The sequence below is a fragment of the Piliocolobus tephrosceles genome, chromosome 11 (genome assembly GCF_002776525.5).
Source record: "Piliocolobus tephrosceles isolate RC106 chromosome 11, ASM277652v3, whole genome shotgun sequence".
Classification (NCBI taxonomy): domain Eukaryota; kingdom Metazoa; phylum Chordata; class Mammalia; order Primates; family Cercopithecidae; genus Piliocolobus; species Piliocolobus tephrosceles.
In genome coordinates, this window is record NC_045444.1 from 127432214 (window position 1) to 127453945 (window position 21732).

General features: G+C 45.0%; 1 protein-coding gene across 1 annotated transcript in view; it reads left to right on the top strand.

The window, feature by feature from the left end:
- The window catches only part of FARP2 (FERM, ARH/RhoGEF and pleckstrin domain protein 2), a 141545-nt gene that overhangs the window by 49362 nt on the left and 70451 nt on the right, over positions 1–21732 (top strand). Inside the window, exons 5-8 of the mRNA XM_026449083.1 lie at positions 2141–2219; positions 7079–7176; positions 9350–9464; positions 13919–14066. Of these exons, the coding sequence (XP_026304868.1) occupies positions 2141–2219; positions 7079–7176; positions 9350–9464; positions 13919–14066 (440 nt within the window). The remainder of the gene's footprint in view (positions 1–2140; positions 2220–7078; positions 7177–9349; positions 9465–13918; positions 14067–21732) is intronic.

The following is a 21732-nucleotide window of genomic DNA, read 5'->3' on the forward strand; positions in this document are numbered from 1 at the left end:
CTGTCGCCCAGGCTGGAGTGCAGTGGCCGGATTTCAGCTCACTGCAAGCTCCGCCTCCCGGCTTTACGCCATTCTCCTGCCTCAGCCTCCCGAGTAGCTGGGACTACAGGCGCCCGCCACCTCGCCCGGCTAGTTTTTTGTATTTTTTAGTAGAGACAGGGTTTCACCGTGTTAGCCAGGATGGTCTCGATCTGACCTCGTGATCCGCCCGTCTCGGCCTCCCAAAGTGCTGGGATTACAGGCTTGAGCCACCGCGCCCGGCCAAAATAATTTTTTTTTATTACTACTACTAATACTGGCCCGTTGTGGTGGCTAATGCCTGTAATTCTAGCAATTTGGGAGGCCCAAGCGGGCAGATCACCAGAGGTCAGGAGTTCGAGACCAGCCTGACCAACATGGCGAAACCCTGTCTCTACTAAAAATACAAAAGTTAGCTGGACGTGATGGCGCATGCCTGTAATCTCAGCTACTCAGGAGGCTGAGGCAGGAGAATCGCTTGAGCCTGGAAGGTTGCAATGAGCCGAGATCGTGCCGCTGCACTCCAGCCTAGGCAACAGAGTGAGACTGCATCTCAAAAAAAAAAAAAAGTGTAAACACATAAACTTTTTTTAAAAAACTTTTTCATTTATCATTTTTTTCCCTAAAACATAAACTGGGGGCCGGACGCGGTGGCTCACACCTGTAATCCCAGCACTTTGGGAGGCCAAGGCGGGCAGATCACGAGGTCAGGAAATCAAGACCATCCTGGCTAACACGGTGAAACTCCGCCTCTACTAAAAATATAAATTAGCCAGGCATGGTGGCAGGCACTTGTAGTCCCAGCTACTCGGGAGCCTGAGGCAGGAGAATGGCATGAACCTGGGAGGCAGAGCTTGCAGTGAGCCAAAATCTCGCCCCTACACTCCAGCCTGGGTGACAGAGCAAGACTCTGTCTCAAAAAAATAAATAAATAAATAAACTAGGGAAAAAAATGTATCTCTGTCTCTATATATATATATGTATGTGTGTGTGTATATATATATAGAGAGAGAGAGAGCGCGCAAGCATGTTTGTGTGTGGAGGGTTGGGCAGAGTCTCGTTCTGTCACCTAGCCTGGAGTACAGTGGTGTGATCTCAGCTTACTGCGGCCTCTGCCTTCTGAGCTCAAGCAGTCCTCCCACCTTGGCCTCCCAAGTAGCTGGGACTTCAGGCATGCGCCACCACATCTGGCTAATTTGGGGTTTTTTTGGTGGGGAGAGGGGGGCGGGTAGAAATGGGATTTCACCATGTTGCCTAGGCTGGTCTGAGACTCCTGGGCCCAAGTGATCCGCCAGCCTCAGCCTCCCAGAGTGCTGGGATTACAGATGTGAACCACTGCACCCAGCCTATTTAAATATTTTAATGTGCAATTTCCTACTTGTTTTTGAGGCTTCCTTGAGTAATCCCTGCTTAATGCAAAAGATTTAAAAATTCTATACATATGTGATTGGTACTTGGGACTCAAATTCATATACAGGAAATGCTTCTTTGTTTTTTCTTTTTTCTTTTGTTCAGAGACAGGGTCTCACTCTCCTGCCCAGGCTGGAGTTCAGTGGTGCAATTGTAGCACACTGCAGCCTCAGACTACTGGCCTCAAGCCTTCTTTTCACCTCAGCCTCCCAAGGGGCTGGGATTACAGGTGCACACCACCACACCTGGGCAGAAATTTCTTAATATCATATTATTTGAAAAGATAGGCCGGGCGCAGTGGCTCAAGCCTGTAATCCCAGCACTTTGGGAGGCCAAGACGGGCGGATCACGAGGTCAGGAGATCGAGACCATCCTGGCTAACACTGTGAAACCCCGTCTCTACTAAAAAAATACAAAAAAACTAGCTGGGCGAGGTGGCGGGCGCCTGTAGTCCCAGCTACTCGGGAGGCTGAGGCAGGAGAATGGCGTAAACCCGGGAGGCGGAGCTTGCAGTGAGCTGAGATCCGGCCACTGCACTCCAGCCTGGGCGACAGAGCGAGACTCCGTCCCCCAAAAAAAAAAAAGAAAAGAAAAGATTTGCTGTAACAGTCCACTTGGAAGCATGACTTCAGTTATGTAGTAATATATGAAAAGAGAATAAATGCAAAGATTGACCTTATTTATTTGTGAAGTTTAAATTTTTTTGTTATAGGGCCAAAGAATGTGGTGCTTCGCCTAGCTGTGAAATTTTTTCCACCTGATCCTGGTCAGCTACAAGAAGAATATACAAGGTAAAGAGCTGGCAGAGCTGAAGCTGTTGTCAGCAGGAATCTTGTATTCACCTATTATCTCCCACAGCACCTGGCTCATTGAAAGAATGAGTGAGCCTAATATACACAGAAAAGTGGTCATGAATGTAGAGTGGTTAAAGGAAGCATGTTAGCAATTGACCCGTGCACAGACACATGTGAATAAGAGTTCAATGTAAGGTTTACAGTACAAATCTGAAAATGACAAATGGAATGGGATGTCAGGGTCATGTTGAACTTACATTTTCCAAATGAACATAGACTTATGCATGTTCAGAAGGTTCTCAGGGATGGATTTTACTCATATGTACTCTTCTTTATCACAAAATATACTTAATGGGTAGAAGTACCCAGTGTGTTAGTCCTTAGGAATTTATGGAGCAGAAATATTTTGGGTTACTTCTTTTGTGCTACTATTTTGAATTAAAGATCGATTCTTTATACGAATGATCTAAAGATGGCAGGGTGTGATGGCTTACGCCTTAATCCCAGGACTTTGGGAGACCCAGGCAGGCAGATCACCTGAGGTCAGGAGTTCAATACCAGCCTGGCCAACGTGGCAAAACCCCGTCTCTACTAAAAATGCAAAGAAAATTGGCTGGGCACGGTGGCTTATGCCTGTAATCCCAGCACTTTGGGAGGCCAAGGCAGGCGGATCACACGGTCAGGAGATCGAGACCATCCTGGCTAACACGGTTTTGAAACGCTGTCTCTAGTGAAAATACAAAAAATTAAACTACCATCAGAGTGAACAGGCAACCTACAGAATGGGAGAAAATTTTTGCAATCTCTCATCTGACAAAGGGCTAATTTCCAGAATCTACAAAGAACTCAAACAAATATACAAGAAAAAAACAAACAACCCCATCAAAAAGTGGGGAAACATTTCTCAAAAGAAGACATTCATACAGCCAACAGACACATGAAAGAATGCTCATCATCACTCGCCATCAGAGAAATGCAAATCAAAACCACAATGAGATACCATCTCACACCAGTTAGAATGGCAATCATTAAAAAATCAGGAAACAACAGGTGTTGGAGAGGATGTGGAGAAATAGGAACACTTTTACACTGTTGGTGGGATTGTAAACTAGTTCAACCATTATGGAAAACAGTATGGCAATTCCTCAAGGATCTAGAACTAGATGTACCATATGACCCAGCCATCCCACTACTGGGTATATACCCAAAGGATTATAAATTATTCTACTACAAAGACACATGCACACGTTTGTTTATTGCAGCACTATTCACAATAGCAAAGACTTGGAATCAACCCAAATGTCATCAGTGACAGACTGGATTAAGAAAATGTGGCACATATACACCATGGAATACTATGCAGCCATAAAAAAGGATGAGTTTGCGTCCTTTGTAGGGACATGGATGCAGCTGGAAACCATCATTCTTAGCAAAGTATCACAAGAAGAGAAAACCAAACACCGCATGTTCTCACTCATAGGTGGGAACTGAACAATGAGTTCACTTGGACTCGGGAAGGGGAACATCACACAGTGGGGCCTATCATGGGGAGGGGAGAGGGGGGAGGGATTGCATTGGGGAGTTATACGTGATATAAATGATGAATTGATGGGTGCTGACGAGTTGATGGGTGCAGCACACCAACATGGCACATGTATACATATGTAACAAACCTGCACGTTATGCACATGTACCCTAGAACTTAAAGTATAATAAAAAAAAGAAAAAAGAAAATACAAAAAATTAGCCAAGCGTGGTGGCGGGCCCCTGTAGTCCCAGCTACTCAGGAGACTAAGGCAGGAGAATGGCGTGAACCCGCGAGGCAGAGTTTGCAGTGAGCCAAGATCACACCACTGCGCTCTAGCCTGGGCGGCAGAGCGAGACTCTGTCTCCAAAAAAAATTATCCAGACATGGTGGCAGGCACCTTTAATCCCAGCTAATTGGGAGGCCGAGGCAGGAGAATCTGTTGAACCCAGGAGGCAGAGGTTGCAGGGTTGCAGTGAGCTGAGGTCGCGCATTGCACTCCAGCCTGGGCAACAAGAGTGAAACTCTGTCTCAAAAAAAAAGAAAATGTTAACAGTTGTTTCATCTGGACAGTAAGGTTATGCAAGGTTTTTCTTTGTATTTTTTTATATTTGTTTGTGTATCAATTATATTATGAAGAATAGAGGAATAATCTAAAAACCAACTGAAAACCCAATGTGAGATATAAAAGAGAACTATGATGTTGTAGTGGTATCAGTAACTTTTTTGCCTTCTGGCTAAAAGTGTACTCATAAATGAATCAGATGTCTTATGAACTCTCTTTTAAAGGTTTCTGCATATCATTTTAACAGCAAAAAATCATAGAATGTCAACTTCAAGGAAATGGAGAGACCATATTAGTTCAGCCTCTTATTTTTGAAGGCTTAGGAAACTAAACTCCAAAGGTGGCAAAAAGTATTTTTATGCATGACCATAGATCTTAATAGTGTATTAAATGCCTGACGTTTACCCAAAAACGTCTCTTTTGAGGGAACCACTTTTAAATATATATATATATAGATCTAGATAGATAGATAGATAGATAGATAGATAGATAGATAGATAGATCTGAAAATGATGGATAACAAAGTGTCCCCTAATTCAGGATCCTAGGTCTCAAGTTCTGGGACTCATGCTGGTAACTCAGTGTTATAGTTACTCCTTTCTCCCCCGTATTTATGTGGAGGATTCTTTTTTCTGTTATAAAAACATACATGTTGGTGGTGAAAGAATTTTTTTTTTCCAAATAAAGCTAAGGGCCAGGTGCAATGGCTTACACCTGTAATCCCAGCACTTCAGGAGGCCAAGGTGGGAGGATCGATTGAGCTCAGGAGTTCAAGACCAGCCTAGGCAACATGGGGAGACCTCATCTCTACAAAATATCAAAAAATAAGCCAGGCATGGTGGTGTGCACCTGTGGTCCCAGCTACTCTGGAGGCTGAGGCAGGAGTATCACTTGAGCCCAGGAGGTCAAGGCTGCAGTCAGCTGTGGTAGTGCCACTGCACTCCAGCCTGGGCAATAGAGTGAGAGCCTGTCTCAAAAAAAATAAGTAAACAAAGATAAGTAAAAAGTAGAAGTTCTCCGCTTACCCAGCACCTTATTCTCCGCGTAAGTACGTATCTTTCAGATGAAAGCATAGATGTACAATAAACACACAGCTGTAAGAACTTTAAAGAAATTACATGTTATAAAACAATATCAAATGATACATATTGAACTGTAGGTTGACTTTTCCCCCACTTATTAAGCATGCTGTGGACATTTTTCCATATTGTATATAAAAATATACTAAATTAGGCTGTAACATAATTTAATCATTCTCATATTCATCCATATTTCCAATTTTTCTTTTTTTTTTTTTTTTTTGAGACGGAGTCTTGCTCTGTCGCCCAGGCTGGAGTGCAGTGGCCGGATCTCAGCTCACTGCAAGCTCCACCTCCCAGGTTCACGCCATTCTCCTGCCTCAGCCTCCTGAGCAGCTGGGACCACAAGTGCCCGCCACCTCGCCCGGCTAGTTTTTTTTTTTTTTTTTTTTTTTAGTAGAGACGGAGTTTCACCGTGTTAGCCAGGATGGTCTCGATCTCCTGACCTCGTGATCCGCCCGTCTCGGCCTCCCAAAGTGCTGGGATTACAGGCTTGAGCCACCGCACCCAGCCCCAATTTTTCTCTAATGCTGCAAAGAAACATTGTTCACATACCTTTGAGAACTATGGGAATATTACTCTAGGAAAGTTTGTAGAAATGGAATTGTTGTTAAAGGGTATGTACATCCTGAATATTAAGAGAATGTAGTAAATTTTAATAGTGTGCACTGGGGCATGAATTCCACTGGGGGCAGGGAGTTGGTCCTGCTTACCGTTGCATTTCCAGCTCCCAGAATAGTACCTAGAACATAATTCACATTCAGTAATTATTTGCTGATGGAATAAATGAACATATAAATATTTTCAATTGCCTTCTCTCATTACATTCTCACTAATGGTATTCAAAAGTGCCTGTTTCTCAGATCCTAGCCAAGACCAGATATTATCAGTCTGTTAAAAAATTATACAACCTTGCTTTAAGCTGTGTTTTCATTGGATATTTCTCCTGTTTCATCCAAAATGGTGAGTGCAGTTTTGTGTGACTAACAGAAGTAACGTGAATTTGTGACCTTCCGTCCTTGAAGGTATGGCTGCAGACGTGTAATTATATGGGTAGATGATATGCCTGAGAAAGCTATTTCTTTTTTTTTTTTTTTTTTTCCAGACAGAGTTTCACTCTTGTTGCCTAACCTGGAGTGCAGTGGCGTGATCTCAGCTCACTGCAATGTCTACCTCCGGGTTCAGGCGATTCTCCTGCCTCGGCCTCCCGAGTAGCTAGGATTACAGGCGTGAACCACCGTGCCCGGCTGGTTTTTGCACTTTTAGTAGAGACAGGGTTTCACAATGTTGGTCAGGCTGGTCTCGAACTCCTGACCTCAGGTGATCCACCCAGCCTAGCCTCCCAAAGTGCTGGGATTACAGGAGTGAGCCACCGCCCCCGGCCAATTTCTTCTTTTTATTGTTTGCATCTGAGTGCCTCAGTGTATTCAGCACTTTCTGTGCACTCTCCCATGTGTGTGACTCAGTCTGCTGAGTTGGTTTGTCATCTGACCTTTGCTTGGTGACTGTTTGTTTCATGAAAGGCCTTTTGTGACTTTGCTGTTTCATGACCGCCTTGCATTTTGCTCACTGTTGGGTCACTGCCACTTCCCAGGGCTCATTTGCTGTCTTGCTGTGGAGACATGTCTGTGTTACATTCAGAGAACGTTTGGAGTTGATCTCTGTCTTATTTTGAACTCTCTTCTAGATACTTGTTTGCCTTGCAACTTAAGAGGGACCTGCTGGAAGAGCGTTTGACCTGTGCTGACACCACAGCAGCCCTTCTCACGTCCCATCTTCTGCAGTGTGAGTATCTCCCTGCTAGCAGGGAGCATGCACTTACCATGGCACAGATGTACCCACGCTCAGAACTGCAATTAGTTGCTGATGTACATGCCTAGTTAATGAGCCTGACCATAGAATGTGGTGTTTCAATTTCAATATTTTTTATAAGCTAAAGGTTAACTTCTATAAAGTGGAACTCCTTGAGGCAAATAGTTTCCACATAGCAAACACAGGCCAAGGCCAAAATCTGTAGCCACATTCCTTCTTTTGGGTTGTCTGTCATTTATGTTTTTGTGCATTTTACCAGCAATGCATATTCAGTCTGAGTCAGAATATAAACCAAACTCTCAGCAAACCCTGGAAAGGGCCTCACTGGGATAAAAGTTACAGCCCTCTCAGATTAGTTAAGCGTTAGCCATGAAGGAAAAAGAAGACATTTCTTCAGTATCTCACACAGATCAAGAGATGGTTCAGAACTGTATGAAGAATTATAGTTACTTCAAAAATAAACTATGAGAAGTGTAAGAGGAGGTTCTGGGACCTTGCCGAGCCCCCAGCGATGGGAATAGAAAAACAAATACCCACATTGCTCCTAGCCTAGGGGTGGGACCACAGCTTCCCAGCACAGAACTAATGTTTCTGAAATTTGCATGCAGGAAATATGACATGGAAAGTGTCCAAAATTTTAGGAATTAATAAGTATATAGGTTATTTGCAGCTTCCTTGGTCCTTCCCCAGACATACCTTCTTCAAATAATAAATTTTATTACGGGTTTGCTGTCCTCCACCAGGGGACATGTTGATTAATTAAAGTTTTCAAAGTGACTTGGGTTCTTATTCATTTGGCTGAAAGACTTCTCAGGTAGACACATGGCAACAAATGCAACGTATGACTGAACCAGATCTTTTTGCTGTAAAAAACATAATTGGGCATCTGGTAAAATATGACTAGGGTCCGCATCTGGGATGGAGCCTCAGATCATGGCCCTGTTCCTGATCTGGGTAGTTTTACAAGGCTGCAGGTAAGAATATTGTATTAGTCCATTTTCACACTGCTGATAGAGACATGCGGCAGCAGCAAGAGAGAGCTTGTACAGGGAAACTACTCCTTATAAAATCATCAGATCTCACGAGACTTATTCACTATTACGAGAACAGCATGGAAAAGATCCGCCCCCATGGTTCCATTACCTCTCACTGGATTCCTCCCACTATATGTGGGACTTGTGGGAGTTACAATTCAAGATGAGATTTGGGTGGGAACACAGCCAAACCGTATCAAATGTCCTAGCTTATAGAAAGTCCATACTGAAGTATGGATAGTAACATGTTAGCAACTCACTCTCAAATGGCTCAGAGGAAAAACTCTTGTACTGTGCTTGTAACTTCTCTGTGAATATGAGATTGTCTAAAAATAAAAGCATATTTTAAATTATTGGACTTTATGTTATTAAGACATTGTGGCCTTAAAATACATGAAATTAGAAAGACATTATTCATCAAGAAATTTGAGAAGGTCTGAAGGAAAAAATCACTTAAAATACGTTATCCTAAAATAAACAAAATACTTCATCCTGATCATGATAATCTTGAGACAACTTAGGTTTAAGGTGTGGTTTAAAAATAATACTCCAGATGCAGTGGCTCATGCCATACTCCCAGCACATTTGGGAGGCCAAGGCAGGAGGCTTAAGTCCAGGAGTTTGAGACCAGCCTGGGCAATGTGGCAAAACCTTATCTCTACAAAAAATACAAAAATTAGCTGGGCATGGTGGTGCTCACCTACAGTCCCAGCTACTTAGGAGGCTGAGGCGGGCAGATTGCTCGAGCCCGGGAGGTTGAGGCTGCATTGAGTGGTGATCGCACATTGCACTCCAGCCTGGGCAACAGAACGAGACCTTGTGTCAAAATAATAATAAACACATTAAACTCATCATTCAATGTTTGCCTCCCTGGAGTTACTCATCAGGCCTTTGTTCTTCAAGAAATCCTCTTCACTTCTCATTATATTTGCCTTTTAACAGCATAAAATATTTGGAAAAATAAAATACAAAATCTTGCCTTTTTAGGGATGTATTATTTTGCTACAAATTCGGGATAATTTTTTTTTTTTACTTTTAATGTATGCAGTGACATGTACAAATGCTTGTAGTTTATTTAAACATTAGAATTACTGACTTTTATCCTATCTCAGCGGAAATAGGAGATTACGATGAAATGCTGGACCGAGAGCACCTCAAAGCCAACGAGTATTTGCCTGGCCAGCAGCACTGCCTTGAGAAGATACTAGAATTCCATCGGAAGCACGTGTAAGTCATCACAATTGTCTATCGATATGTTGTCACCACAGTAATGACTAAAGAGTGTGTAACGAGAAAGGACTGTTGTCGTGACTTTTGCAAGATTCTAACATAAGGACCATTGCTCCCAGCCTCAGGATGTGCAGCTGCCACCAGAGACAGCTTGGCAGACACACAGAAGCTGCAGCCCTGGTCTGAAGCACCTTCACACCTGCATGATGTGCTGCTTTAGAAGGTGCTGGAAGAAGCCGGGCATGGTAGCTCACGCCTGTTATCCCAGCACTTTGGGAGGCTGAGGCAGGTGGATTGCCTGAGGTCAGGAGTTTGAGACCAGTCTGGCCAACATAGTGAAACCCCATCTCTACTAAAAATACGAAAAAATTAGCCGAGCTAATGGAAGGCGCTTGTGATCCCAGCAACTCGGGAGGCTGAGGCAGGAGAATCGCTTGGACCCAGGAGGTGGAGGTTGCAGTGCAACAAGATTACACCGCTGCACACTCCAGCCTGGCAACAGAGCGAGACTCCATCTCAAAAAAAAAAAAAGGTGCTGAAAAAGACATCAGGGCCTAGGGGAGGCAGATGCTAGTGAGCAGGATGGGGTGGCTGTTGTGGGGGTCTCAGCTGCTGCAGTGTCTCTGCAGTGTGGCGGGAAGAGTCCTCTGCGGGGAAGACACTGCTGTGGTGAGGAGGAGGGGACTGTGTGAGGCTGACAGTGTTGGCCTGTGTCAGGGCATTAGGAATCACCTGGCACCCATGTCCATCTCGTCTTGTTTTGATTTCTCTGAGACTTGACACTGGTGGGTTTTTCTGGATGGAAGTGGTAGAGACGTAGAGAAAGAGTGCTAGCTAAGGGGAAAAGGATTGAAGAACAGTATGGGAAAGCGCTGTGGGCTCTGGCCCAGGTGGGTGGGAGCTTTAGTCACCAAAGGGGAGCACTCAGCTGGTGAAAGTGAGTCAGGAGGACTTAGCCTTGCCTTTGTGACACATCCTTTTGAGATGCAGGTTTGTCAGATCATGTATGTTCATGTGTGTCATTAAGGCTCTACTGGAGCTTGCTGGCAGCTGCCCTTTCACACCTTCAGAGTATGAGTGCCAACGATGCATCCACCACTGCTGTCAGCACTGGGTAGTTGGTTTGAACAGCACAGACTGAGATGCCTACCCATACAGATTTTACCTTACCCTGTAAGACGGTGTGCATTTTGTACACCTCACCACTCCCAGTGTGGGGGATCTCTTGTGTGTGCAGGGGGATTGCCTTGTGTGTGCCGGACAGCATGGCAGTCATGAGATATACAAATCCATTTCTACAGATGAGAATGTGTGCAGTGTAGCAAGAGCATAGCTCATACACTATGAGCTGAAAGAAGGCTGAGGCGAGGCTCCAGGAGGCTCGTGGGAGGACCTAGGCGGGCAGAGCCAGGAAGGAAGCATTCCAAGCAAAGCACCAGCCTGGGAAGGGAGGGAGGAGGGGAGGTTCCAGCATGGCATGGACACATTGGGTTCAAGGGCTGGAGGTGGAAGTGCCAACTAATACTGGAGAGGCCATGGTGGCAATTACGGACGGCTCTTACAAGCATTTGTGTGTAATCCTCAAACCCATCTCATGGCATGCACGGTTTTACCCCATCGTACATACGGTGAGACCGTGTGTGCAGAGTTCCCTCTCAGACATAGCGGTGTGGGGCATCTTGTGTGTGTAAGTCGTTGCTTCTTATCCATTCACCCGATCTGACCTTGAGGAGGCCTCCATGCAGGGCAGTGCGGGTAGAGCTCCTGCTCTGTTCTCCCGGGTACCCTTGGCTTTGTCTCTTTCAAGTGTTGCCATTATTCTGGCTGGTAGCGAGGAAGGTACAGCTATTATGATTGTCACATCCAGACCTTGACCCATGGAGCCAAGGGCCTTCTCCTAGTGTTATGTGCCATCCCAGCAGGAAACGGTCACTGGTTCAGTCTGTGTTCCTAGGGTTGGGGACAGTCTCTCCCTGCTGAGACACACGGCAGGGGCTGGTCATGAGGAAGGGAGAACTGAGCATTGTGCTATGAACTGTCCAACCCGAAGGACAGTCCCTAGTGGATGGGTGGGTTTGGGATGCTGGGGAGAGTGTTGTCAGCACGTAGTCCAGGTTAACCTGTGCAATGGGTGAAATCAGCTAGGCAGAGGACAGATACAGGTCAGGAAGGGAGAAGAGCCCAGGATGAACCCCTGAAGAACTGACATTTGAGAGGCCGAGTGCAGGAGGAGGCACCCACAGAAGCATTCAGCAGCCAGAGGCATGGAAGGGCACAGGTGCCAAGAGAGCATGTTTTAGGGTAGTGGCCACAGCCCCTTGTGTGGAGATTACCAGGCCTGGGGAGGTAGGCACAGGAGCAGATTTCTGAGCTTGGCAGTGTGGCAATGCATCGCCTTCAGCATTTTCAGTGAGTGTTGAGGGTGAATTCTAGGTTCAAGTACACTGAAAGTGCAGTGAGGAGACAGTGACAACATTTTTGGGCGCTTATGTTGAGAAAGCTGCTTGTGGAAGAAAGAACTGGACCCTCAGGGTAGTTCTGTGTGTGTGTGTCTGGGTGTGTTCTGTGTATACATGTGTGGCTGTGTGGTCGTATGTGCATGTGTGTTATATGTGTTCCTATGCATGCATTGTGTGTGTGTGGCTCCTGTGTTCCTGTGTGTTGATGTGTGTTCCTGTGTGTGTTGTATACTGTGGTTATGTGTACTTGCACATGTGCGTGTGTCTGTGCGTGTGTGTGTGCTTACATGTGCACATGTATCTGCTAAAAACCCTACAAAACCGGTAAGAGAAGGGTGAGTCATGTGGTCTGCTTCATACGGGAATACAGTTGAGCTCTTCCCGAATAAGCCAGGAAGCAGGAAGCCCTGCTCCACACCGTAGGCCTGCAGTGTGTTAATTTGAGAGTTTGTCTGTCACAATCTTCACAGCTTCATTGCACATCTGATTTCTTTTAATAGTTCTTTAGGGTTTTTTTAAAGAAAATATTGTACCTTTATTTTAATTATTATACAATTTTTACATTGTCTTATGATTCTAATGGTTCTTCAGTGATCCACTGAAAACACCTTTATAATCACTGAATAGGATATTAAAGAAGTGCTTTTCTTGACTGTATCCCATTGCTTTTAGATCTTTGAAACTGCAGAAAGAAGCCAGGCACAGTGGCTCATGCCTGTAATCCCAACACTTTGAGAGGCCGACTCGTTTGAGTCCAGGAGTTCAAGACCACCCTGGGCAACATGACAGAACCCTGTCTCTACAAAAAATTAGCCAACTGTGGTGGTGTGTGCCTGTGGTCTCAGCTACTCGGGAGACTGAGGCAGAAGGATCACTTGAGCCTGGGAGGCGGAGCTTGCAGTGAGCCAAGATTATGCCACTACACTCCAGCCTGGGCAACAGAGCGAGACCCTGTCTCTAAATGAGTGAGCGAGCGAGTGAGTGAGTGATAAAATGGGTTTATAAGACACAGATGTTTCACATAGTAAAAAATGTTTTTTAAAATGAAAAGGAGTTGGCCGGGCGCAGTGGCTCGTGCCCATAATCCCAGCACTTTGGGAGGCCAAGGTGGGTGGATCACCTGAGGTCAGGAGTTTGAGACCAGCCCGGCCAACATGGCAAACCCCGTCTCTACTGAAAATACAAAAAGTTAGCTGGGCGTGGTGGCTCACGCCTGTCATCACAGCTACTCCGGAGGCTGAGGCAGGAGAATCCACTTGAACCTGGGAGGCAGAGGTTGCAGTGAGCTGAGATTGCACCATTACACTCCAGCCTGAGCTGCAGAGTGAGACTCCAAAAAAAAAAGAAAAGAAATACTGTAGATAACACTACTGTCTCATCACACTCGTTTTCTTTTTTTTCATATTATTATTATTATTATTATTATTATTTGAGGTGGAGTCTCACTCTGTCACCCATTCTGAAGTACAGTTGCATGATCTCAGCTCACTGCAAACTCCACCACCGTGCCTGGCTAATTTTTGTATTTTTAGTAGAGACAGGGTTTCACCATGTTGTCCAGGCTGGTCTCGAACTCCTGACCTCAGGTGATCCACCCACCTCAGCCTCCCAAGGTGCTGGGATTACAGGCGTGAGCCACTGTGCCCGGCCCTGTGTGGTATTTCTTCTGATTTAAAATTTGTCTTTGCCAGTAGTGTTTGTGTATAACCTTGTCACTATGGAACAGATGTAAGGCTGAGTAGCTAATGTATGCAAAGAAAGCATTCTACCCGTTCCAAAGTAGTTACAGAGTAGAAGAAAACTGAGGATGTCTGTGGCCTGCACATGTGGTATAGTGTTTTTGTAGTGGGTAAACATACAGACAGTGAACGATCTGTCCTCTAGACACGTAAAGCCTTCATTGTTGGTTTTCCTGATCACTTCCATAATGCATTTTGGCTCTTTCAGAAAGCAAGTGTTTGTAGTGTGTGGTTCTCCTGTTTTTCATTACAGGGGCCAGACACCTGCTGAGTCGGATTTCCAGGTGCTCGAAGTTGCTCGAAAGTTGGAAATGTATGGCATCAGATTTCACATGGCTTCTGACAGGGAAGGAACCAAGATTCAACTGGCGGTTTCCCACATGGGTGTACTCGTGTTTCAGGTAGGCCAGTGGGGAAGGGAGGGGTGAGAACAGGGCAGGGGAGGTATTCTGCAACCTGGTGGGGTTTGTTCTTATAGATGTTGGTAAATTTTTGTCCTGATGAGTAAGGTCCTCGATTTGGAAGAGGGGCTTTGCATATCATCCAATCCAACCTCTTACTCAGTGGGGAAATTATTCTTTTGTCCTTCTCTGACACAGGTGTGAATATCCTCCATATCATGGGGCCCACTGCTTCCTGGGACTGCCTCCCGCCTCCCTGGATTCCCCACTGCCTCTGGGACTTCCCATTCCCTCCTGGGATTCCACCTACCCCCTTAGAATCCTAAAGCATAACCTGTTTTTTTGCCAGTGGAGCAGTCTGTGCTGTGGGTGTGATCTGTGCTGGACTGTGAGCACTTTAGAGTGGGTCACAGTAATCATTGAAGTAAACACACTAGAATAGAGTAGGAAATAGCAGAGGGATTGCTTGTGATAAGAGTCAGTGTTGTCTTCTGAGGTGTTTGTATTGGTTGTGATGCGTAGGTAAATAATTACATCAATGGTGAGCACGGCCTGCTCAGTTCCATTTGTGGTCGTGTGTGTGTGCTGGGGTTTGTGATGTCCAAGAAGCTTAAGTGTGACTGCTGGTGCCAGCTAGAAGGAGCTTTTCTCCTTATTCAGGCCCTTCACATATCTGAAAACTCTTGTTGGGGCTCCCTACGTCCTCTTGCACCCAGACTAAATATTTCCAACTTGTCTGGGCCCCTCCTTTTGGGGGTACTCCAGTCACTGGCCCTTGTAAAATTTTGCACCTCTGATAGACTATGGTAATCCCGAAAAGGTCTCCTCGATGCTGAATGTTGTGGGAATTGTCACTATTGCAGTCTGGGAGCCCGTTACCTGTGTGACCTGCTGTTTTTTTGTGGGCTTGTTTTAACCTGTGACTATCAAAAAGAGCTTGGTCTGATTCAGACCTCCCTCATCAAGCCATGTTTATTATTGTTGTCTCTTCCTTATTTCTTTTTAACCTAGCCATCAAGTTTCAATTCCCTGTTAGAAAAAAAAAAAATTAATTTTGAATTTAGAACATTGTGTTACATTTCATACTAAATGTGATTGGAGAACAATAAAAGTCCATGATAGAGACCAACCTTAGCAATCCATGCCTTCAGGTGGAGCGTCTGAGCATCCCCTGCCTACATCTGCTGATGAGTGTTCCCCCATTGCACAGAGAAGAAAACCTCACATCCAGACTGAGCCATTGTCACATTTCCGGAAAAAAAACAAATAATACAACCTAAAGAAATTGTAAAAGCAAGGGATTAGAAACTTCAGATTGAAGATAGCAGACTGAATATATCTATTTATTTTATTCCCTGAATACCCTGAACACAATGACAGTGAAGGAATTTTTTAAACATTTAAATCCATGAGAACAAAGAATGGGAAAACAGCCCATGAAAGATGAGGGGTAGCAGCAATGTTTGGAAGCTGGGAAATGAAACAGTGAGTGGGACCTGACTTTGCAGAGTAGGGAAGGCTGAAACCTCACAGCCTGCAGCGGCAAACTCACAGTGCAAGCCAGCGTGTCCCGGGAGCCCCAGGAAGGGCTTCCAGTTCATGCTGGGGAGAAATAGGAATGCTCCTTCCTCAGAAATGTAAAATGTTATCTTGTAATTTTTTGTATCAGCCTTGTTTGTGATAGTAAAATTTTGTGAATTAACCATTGGAAAGCCAGTTAAATAGCCTGGCACAGTGGTTCACACCTGTAATCTCAGCACTTTGGGAGGCTAAGGTGGGCAGACTGGCACATTGCTTGAGTCCAGGAGTTTGAGACCAGCTGGAGCAACATGGCGAAACCTCATCTCTACTAAAAATACCAAAAATTCATTGGGTGTAGTGGCATGTACCTGTAGTCCCAGCTACTCAGGAGGCTGAGGTGGGAGAATCACCTGAGCCCGGGAGGTCGAGGCTACAGTGAGCCGAGATCGTGCCACTATACACCAGCCTGGGCATGTGGAGTGAGACCCTGTCTCTAAATAAGTAAATAAATAAAAGCCAGCTAAATAAATGGTAGTGCATCTATGTGAACAGAATATTGGGCGACTGTACAAACAAGGAAGCAGCTCTTTATATCCCAATAATGAGACATCCTTGAAGATGCATCATTACATGGAGAAAAGATTCAAAACTCTGTATGGTAGCTACTGCTTGTGGGGAAAAGAGAGAAAATTATATGTGCACTATATTCCACACTATAGAATGAACTGGTGACATTAATGGCCCCAGGGAAGGGTGGCCAAACTGGCAGGCTTTGGAACAGTGCTGAGAGGGAGACTTGCACTATGGACTCATTTTTGAACCTTCAGAATTTGAGCCTTGTGAATATATCACTGTATTACATTTTCACAAAACCTTCACAGAAATGAAACACTACGTCTCTGAAACGAACAGGATGCCATGACAGAAACAAATGGAGAACATAAAAGCATTTGCAAATTAAAATATAGGCTGCCCCAGTCCATCCCCACCCCGTGTCGCCTACCTGGTCTGCACGCCAGGCAGGGGTCATCAGCCTCTTTGTCCCGCAGAGTTGTGCTGGCAGATGCTCTGCTACTTTTTAGCAGGTTTTCGGCCTGGCCCCACATGCAACAATAGGTACCCAACCCCAGCAGACCGTGGGCTCTACAGTTTCATCTCCATCATCTGCAGAGGGATGGCAGCCTCAGTTCTAAGTGCAGATATTTAAAATTATAATACAGGAGGATCCAAGATGGCTGATGAGAAGCAGCTGAGGTCCACGTCACTCACGAAGAGGACAGAAAAGGGGTGAGTGAATTCACCTTCAACTGAAATATTCAGGTTCTCGCACTGGAACTAACTAGGCAAACAACTCAACCCACAGAGGATGAAGAAAAGCGAGGGTCGGGGTTAATGGCCCACGCAGGAGCAGCGTGGAGCCAAAGGAACCCCCACCCCCAGGCAAGAGAAATGGTGAGTGAGTGTGCAACCTCGCCGGGGAAACCACACTTCTCCCGCAGATCTTTGCAACCCACGATCAGGAGATCCCCTCATGAGCCATGCCACTAGGGCCTGGGGTCCAGTACACAGAGTTGTGTTCAGTCTCAGCAGCGCAGCCACTGAGTCACACACAGAGACCCAGGAGTTTCACACACTTCAGCCCCAGGACCCCCAGCAAGGTGGGAAATCTGTGTGTACAGATCCCCAGGAAGAGGGCTGAATCCAGGGAGCCAAGCAGTGTCATTCTGTGAGGCCCACTTCCACAGCATCTCACAAGTGAAGACCCACTGGCTTGGAATTCTAGCCAGCCAACAGCAGCAGGCTGGAAATCTGCCTGAGTTGGATCCGAGTTCCTGGGGGGGGCGGGGTGGCCACCATCTCTGTAGTTCAGTTGACTCAGCCATTTCAGCCTGCTGGCTTTGGAGAATATAAACAGTCTGGATAAGGAAGAGTTCCCCCAAACGCAGCATACCTACTCTGCAAAAAGCAGCCAGGCTGCTGCTTGAAGTAGGTCCCTGACCCTTTTCCTCCTGACTGGGTGAGCCACCCCCTACAGGTGCATTTGGGCCAGCAACAAGTCAGTACCCTCCTGGGACAAAGCTTTTAGAGGAGGAAGCTGGCTGCCATATTTTCTGTTCCACAGACTTTGCTGGTGATACCTCCAGGTATAGGAAAAACCGAGGCAACTAGGGTCTGGAGCAGACTCCCAGCAAACCTCAGAGGTCCTGTGGTAGAGTGGCCTGACTAGTAAAAGAAAAATAACAGGCCAGGTGTGGTGGCTCACACCTGTAATCCCAGCACTTTGGGAGGCTGAGGTGGGCGGATCACTTGAGGTCAGGAGTTCAAGACCAGCCTGGCCAACATGGTGAAACCCCATCTCTACTAATAATACAAAAAAAAAAAAATTAGCCGGGCATGGTGGCAGGCTGAGGAGGGAAAACTGCTTGAATCTGTGAGGCAGAGGTTGTAGTGAGCTGAGATTGTGCCACTGCACTCCACCCTGGGTGACAAAGTGAGACCCTATATCAAAAAAAAAAAAAAAAAAAAAGCAACAACAACCAACATGAACCAAAAAAACCGCATAAAAACCCCATTGAAAAGTCAGCAACCTCAAAGATCAAAGTTTGATAAACCCACAGAGATGAGAAAATCAACACAAAAAATGCTGAACACTCAAAACGTTAAAGTGCCTCTTCTCCAAATGACCACAACACCTCTCCAGCAAGGGAGAAATAGAAATGGGCTGAGGCTGAGATGGCGTTATTGACAGAAGCAGGCCTCGGAAGGTGGGTGATAATGAACTTTGCTGAGCTAATGGAGCATGTTGTAACCCAATGCAAAGAAGCTAAGGACCGTGATAAAACAACACAGGAGCTTATAGCCAGTTTTGAGAGAAACATAACCAACCTGATGGACCTGAAAAACACAACATGAGAACTTCACATTGCAATCACAAGTATCAATAGCAGAATAGGCCAAGCAGAGGAAAGAATCTCAGAGCATTGAAGACTGTCTTTCTGAAATAGGCAGACAAGAATAGAAAAGAATGAAAAGGAATGACAAAACCTCCAAGAAATATGGGATTATGTGAAGAGACCAAACCTACAACTAATTGGGTTACCCGAAAAAGACAGGGAGAGTCGAACCAAGTTGTAAAACGTACTTCAGGATATCATCCAGGAGAATTTTCCCAACCTAACAAGACAGGCTAATATTCAAATGCAGGAAATGCAGAGAACCCCAGTAAGATACTCCACAAGAAGATCTACCCCAAGGCATATAATCATCAGATTCCCCAAGGTTGAAATGAGAGAAAAAATATTAAAGGCAGCCAGAGAGAAAGGCCAGGTCACCTACAAAGGGAATCCCTTCAGACTAACAGGGGACCTCTCAGCAGAAACCCTACAAGCCAGAAGAGATTGGGGGCTAATATTCAACATTCTTAGGAAAAAAAATTCCAACCCAGAATTTCATATCTAGCCAAACTAAACTTCATGAGCAAAACAGAAATAAGATTCTTTCCAGACAAGCAAATTCTTAGGTAATTCATCACCACTAGGCCTGCCTTACAAGAGCTCCTGAAGGAAGCACTAAATACAGAAAGGAAAAACTGTTACCAGCCACTGCAAAAACACACTGAAATACATAGGCCGGTGACATTATAAAGCAACTACATAAACAAGTCTGCAAAATAACCAGCTAGCACCATGATGACAGGATGAAATTCACACATAACAATATTAACCTTAAATGTAAATGGGCTAAATGCCCCAATTGAAAGACACAGAGCGACAAGCTGGATAAAGAGCCAAGACATTTGGGTGTGCTGTCTTCAAGAGACCCCCCCCCCCCATGTGCAAAGACACACATAGGTTTAAAATAAACAGATGGAATAAAATTTGCCAAGCAAATGGAAAACAGAAGAAAACAAGGCTTGCAATCCTAGGTTCTGACAAAACAGACTTTAAAGCAATAAAGATTTTAAAAGACAAAGAAGGGGATTATATAATGGTAAAGGGTTCAACAAGAAGAGCTAATTATCCTAAATATATATGCACCCAATACAGGAGCCCCCAGATTCATAAAGCAAGTTCTTAGAGGTCTACAAAGAGACTTAGACTCCCACACAATAATAGTAGGAGACTTTTAACACCCCACTGACAATATTAGACAGATCAAGACAGAAAGTTAACAAAAATATGCAGGACCTGAACTCAGCCCTGGATCAAGTGACCTTACAGATAGCTACAGAACTCTCCAGTCAAAAACAACAAAATGTACATTCTTCTCATCACCACATGGCACTTTCTCTAAAACTGATCACGTAATCGGAAGCAAAACACTCCTCAGCAAATGCATAAGAACTGAAATAAAAACAAACAGTCTCTTACACCACAGCACAATCAAATTAGAACTCAAGATTTAAACATTCACTGAAAACCACACAACTGTATGGAAATTAAACAGCCTGCTCCTGAATGACTCTCGGGTAAATAATGAAATTAAGGTAGAAATCAAGAAGTTATTTGAAACTAATGAGAACAAAGAGATAACTTATCAGAATCTCTTAACGCAGCTAAAGCAGTGTTAAGAGGGAAATTTATAGCACTAAATGCCCACGTCGAAAAGCTAGAAAGATCTCAGGTTCACAACCTAACATCTCAATTAAAAGAACTAGAGAATTGGCCGGGCACGGTGGCTCAAGCCTGTAATCCCAGCACTTTGGGAGGCCGAGATGGGCGGATCACAAGGTCAGGAGATCGAGACCATCCTGGCTAACCTGGTGAAACCCCGTCTCTACTAAAAAATACAAAAAACTAGCTGGGCGAGGTGGCGGGCGCCTGTAGTCCCAGCTACTCGGGAGGCTGAGGCAGGAGAATGGCATAAACCTGGGAGGCGGAGCTTGCAGTGAGTCGAGATCGCGCCACTGCACTCCAGCCTGGGCGACAGAGCGAGACTCCGTTTCAAAAAAAAAAAAAAAGAACTAGAGAATCAAGAGCAAACAAGCCCCAAATCTAGCAGAAGATAAAAAATAGCCAAGATCAGAGCTGAACTGAAGAGATAAGAGACACAAAAAAACCCTTCAAAAAATCAAATCCAGGAGCTGGTTTTTTGAAAAAATTAATAAAATAGACCACTAGCTAGACTAATAAAGAAGATGATAGAGAATAATCAAATGAACAATCTGAAATGATAGGGAACTATCACCACTGACCCCACAGAAATACAAACGATCATCAGAGAATACTATAAACACCTCTATGCACATAAACTGGAAAATCTAAAAAAAATTGATAAATTCCTGGACACATACACCCTCCCAAGACTGAACCAAGAAGAAATTGAATCCCTGAATAGACCAATAATGAGTTCTGAAATTGAGGCAGTAAATATCCTACCAAGCAAAAAAAAAAAAAAAAAAAAAGTAGCCCAGGACCAGATGGATTCACAGCTGAATTCAACCACAGGTACAAAGAAGAGCTGGTGGCCGGGCACGGTGGCTCAAGCCTGTAATCCTAGCACTTTGGGAGGCCGAGACGGGCAGATCACAAGGTCAGGAGATCAAGACCATCCTGGCTAACACAGTGAAACCCCGTCTCTACTAAAAAATAAAAAAATTTAAAAAACTAGCTGGGCGAAGTGGCGGGCGCCTGTAGTCCCAGCTACTTGGGAGGCTGAGGCAGGAGAATGGTGTAAACCCGGGAGGCAGAGCTTGCAGTGAGCTGAGATCCAGCCACTGCACTGCAGCCTGGGCGACAGAGCGAGACTCCATCTCAACAACAACAACAACAACAACAAAAAGAGCTGGTACAATTTCTCCTTTTTTTTTTTTATTTTTTTTTATTTTGAGATGAAGTTTCATTCTTGTTGCCCAGGCTAGAATGCAATGGCACAATCATGGCTCACCGCAACCTCCGCCTCCAGGGTTCAAGCAATTCTCCTGCCTCAGCCTTCCAAGTAGCTGGGATTATAGGCGTGTGCCACCACACCCAGCTAATTTTGTGTTTTTAGTAGAAACAGGGTTTCTCCATGTTGGTCAGGCTGTTCTCGATCTCCCGACCTCAGGTGATCTGCCCACCTCGGCCTCCCAAAGCGCTGGGAATTTCAGGCATGAGCCACCACACCTGGCCAAGAGCTGGTACAATTTCTACTGAGACTATTCCAA